Below are 3457 nucleotides of genomic sequence, written 5' to 3'. Positions count from 1 at the left end.
AAAATATAAATTTCGATGAATATGAATACTGAAGTATGAAATTTTAAAACTTTACCGCGGATAATACGCAAAAAGGCATTTAATTAAATTAATGCATTACAAATACGGCCTTCTCTATTATAGGCTATAGCAGCCGGTTGTTGATCGGCCTTTTTAGCGCTACCTGGCGGAAGGCGCGCTAACCAAAGTGCCGTCTGATTTGGACTCACTTCTCGGCTCGAGTGACTACACCGTTTTACCTACATCGTGCTTTATAGCAATATTCACAATAACGATTTACGGTTATCAATTCGCAGACAACCATAGAAGGTAAGTGGGTTAGTTGTAGGTAACCGTGGTCTGCTACGAACTCTTTCGTGCCACCCACGGTTTAAGATAGTACTATCTTAAATCGTGGGTGCCACTGACACAGAAATCAGCTGTCCAGATGTGTATAATAGTAATCAGAGTAATACTAGTAATATACTCTATGGTCTCTATGCATTAAACACGTACATGAATATTGAATAAATGATTTAAGATATTATATTGACCACGGTCCACGGATCACCGACAGGTCGTAGTAAGATATTAAGATATCTAGTCCGTGACCAATAACAATAATCATTAATTAATATAATTTTATTTAATTTTATAAATTATATTACTAATATAGGTACTAAATAGTAAATAGTTACTTATGAGTAATTACTAATATTACTATAATTATTATAAAATAATATAAAGTATTATTATATGATTATTTAAGTAATAAACTAATTAAGTATTTTGTATTGCTTATCTTGTTGAAAGGTTAAAACAAACTTACACAGTTACACTTCTACATAATTTGTGACTTCTTAAAGCTTAGTTTGTATTGTTTAATATTAAACAATTAATTTCTGAATGGATAAATTTCACGATACTAAGAGCTTTGCTTCTTCAAGTAAAAACAATTCCAATGAAAAAGTAAGTCATGACACTCTTTAACCATTATGACATTATGGTTAGTCATTAATGGCATACAAATGTACACTTTATATTTTGTATCTGTTGATAGCTTATAATATCTATTCAATTATAAAAATAACAATCATCGAATAATATGTGTTTTGAAAGGAAACCAAAATTCTTATGTTTAGCTATTATAAATAAAAAATATTAATATCATTATTATTTTTAGAGCGTTGATGCAGATTCTATGATTAAAAACATCATCTCTCAAGACACATTTGTTGTAAATAAGGACCATCTATTGTATTCGGTAATAATATTATTAAAATAATAATAAACATTAAGAGGACACCATACTCACATTTATTATCTCCGTCTTACTAGTGCGAAAAATCTCAAATGTACGTTTAGCTTTGTAGCTTTGTAGTTTTTATATTAGTGTGAACTAACCTATCATCAAATGTAAAGGTAAGAACATTATATGTGTTTGAATTTCAATTTTTTACAATATTTTATAATTATACATTGCTTAATAATTGATAAATCATAAAAACCAACACACAAACACAGAAATTATAATTTTAAAGTTTGATAATAGTTAAATTTGCTCTAATATTAAAACTATTGAAGCTAAACATGAACTGCTGGGAATTAATTTGATATGATACTCATTTGTAAAACGTAGACAAGAAATGCGGGTAACTGGTATGATATTCTTTCAAGATTAGAATTACTTAATAACAATTTTGTGATTGTTATGACATGATAAAATCAAACTGTCTAACTCAATTCTAATTAATATCACAAACAATTGGATCGTTGTATGGTCTTAATCTCAATGATCAGGTTATTTGTGTTTGGGAATTCAATAATATACTTTTTTTAACAAGTTATATTAATTTAATGATGCAATTAGTGTGTACTTATAAAGATTTTATTTAAAAGTAAGTATTGAACCAGTATCAAGTAAACTAAAATAGTCTTAAACTGTTTTTAATTGTTTTTACAGAATTTGCCAAAATGGATGATTCCAAAATCTGGTTTCGTGCACCCATTGTATGAGCAGATTTGGCAGTATGTGAAATCTGATAGACGTGATAGAACTTGTGATACTCATTTAGTTTCACAGTTATTGATGACTAGTGGTCTACCTGTTGATGTACTGGGTGGATTATGGTCTATGGCTAATGTTGGTGTTGAAGGATCATTATCTCAACAAGAACTTTACATAATTCTGGCCTTGATTACACTGGTTCAGGTAATATTATTACTGAGTCTAATGTAGGTTAATTGCACACATAGGCTTTTAGTGATAGCAGACAATTGCGGTCCATAATATACTATGAAGAGCATATAAATTAAGCATATAACTCAAATGTCAACAGAATATTGAATTTTGGCAAATGTCCTAGTCTTTGAGTGGCAATTAACCGAATACCAATATCAAATAATTGATAGAATTCAATACTTTCTAAAAATTATTTAATTGATAAATGAGACATTTTTTTTATTTTAGAATGGATATTCGGTGTCTAATGTGTCATTGTTGCAACATATTCATAAACCAATAATACCACAATTAAATTATACAATTATCGAGAAAAAACATAATGTATCAACACTGAAATCAAATATTGAACATAAGCCACAACAACTAGCAAACAAGGCAAGTTGTATATTAAAAATTAATAATGAACATCAAAATATTTATGCTAAAAACTTTCGACAGCCAAACTGTAACATCATTCCATCGGAAGAATACGACCCTTTAGCAGTAACATTCATAGAACCGAAAAATCAAATGTCTAAAATGATGTCCCCATTATCTACTAATCCTGAACCAACATCTTTAGACTTTACTCCAGTTAATGATAGTTTTGAGACATTCGATGATGAGTTTTCAGATTTCCAATGTGCTCAATTTACAATCACTGACAGTAAAAACAATCAAGAATTTACAGATTTCCAATCAGCTTTTGATACATTGTCTTTTAAGGAAAACACTAAGATTATTGATAAAACTGCTAAAGTGTTAAATGACGCATCCGCAGATGTTGTTTCAAGTTTACTTGAAAATCAACAAAATGTGATAACTAGCCAAGATGATATTCTTGATAAATATGAAGTATTTCGAACTTTAGCTGCAGAAACTGATGATGTTAAAAATATCATAAATAAAAATAATCATAATGATTTTTTGGAAGTAAAACCTGTTGAATGTATTAAAGAGAATATTAAAAATGATGTTTATGATGATGAATTTGGAGATTTCTTATGTGTTGAGGAAGTTTTAAGCATTAAACCTGACATTGAAGTGGACTGGAAAAACGTACAAGTATGTATTTTCAATTTTATAAGAAAGGTGATATTTATATATTATATATATATACCGTGTGTCCCAAAAAGCAGGGGCCACTTTACCACTCATTACAATGTAAATAATTTTTCCAATTCTGTTTGCGGGACATTAAACTAGACTAATGGATTGTAAATTTCTATGACTTACAATGTTTTTAACTCGTGT

General features: G+C 29.0%; 1 protein-coding gene across 5 annotated transcripts in view; it reads left to right on the top strand.

Annotated features, from left to right (window-relative positions):
• The first annotated feature begins 444 nt into the window (after positions 1-444).
• LOC100167810 (synergin gamma) overlaps positions 445-3457 on the top strand; it is a 31852-nt gene continuing 28839 nt past the window's right edge. The window contains exons 1-6 of one of the 5 annotated variants that reach the window (XM_008185963.3): positions 445-562; positions 793-948; positions 1163-1243; positions 1943-2191; positions 2450-2599; positions 2663-3268. In XM_008185963.3, coding sequence (XP_008184185.2) covers positions 886-948; positions 1163-1243; positions 1943-2191; positions 2450-2599; positions 2663-3268 — 1149 coding nt within the window. In that variant the 5' untranslated portion in view covers positions 445-562; positions 793-885. Of the gene's footprint in view, positions 656-739; positions 949-1162; positions 1244-1942; positions 2192-2449; positions 3269-3457 lie in introns of those variants that run through there. The other 4 variants (XM_029488069.1, XM_029488072.1, XM_029488070.1 and 1 more) reach the window with 4 other exon arrangements.

The sequence above is a fragment of the Acyrthosiphon pisum genome, chromosome A1 (assembly GCF_005508785.2).
Source record: "Acyrthosiphon pisum isolate AL4f chromosome A1, pea_aphid_22Mar2018_4r6ur, whole genome shotgun sequence".
Classification (NCBI taxonomy): domain Eukaryota; kingdom Metazoa; phylum Arthropoda; class Insecta; order Hemiptera; family Aphididae; genus Acyrthosiphon; species Acyrthosiphon pisum.
This window is presented reverse-complemented; position numbering and strand designations above follow the sequence as displayed.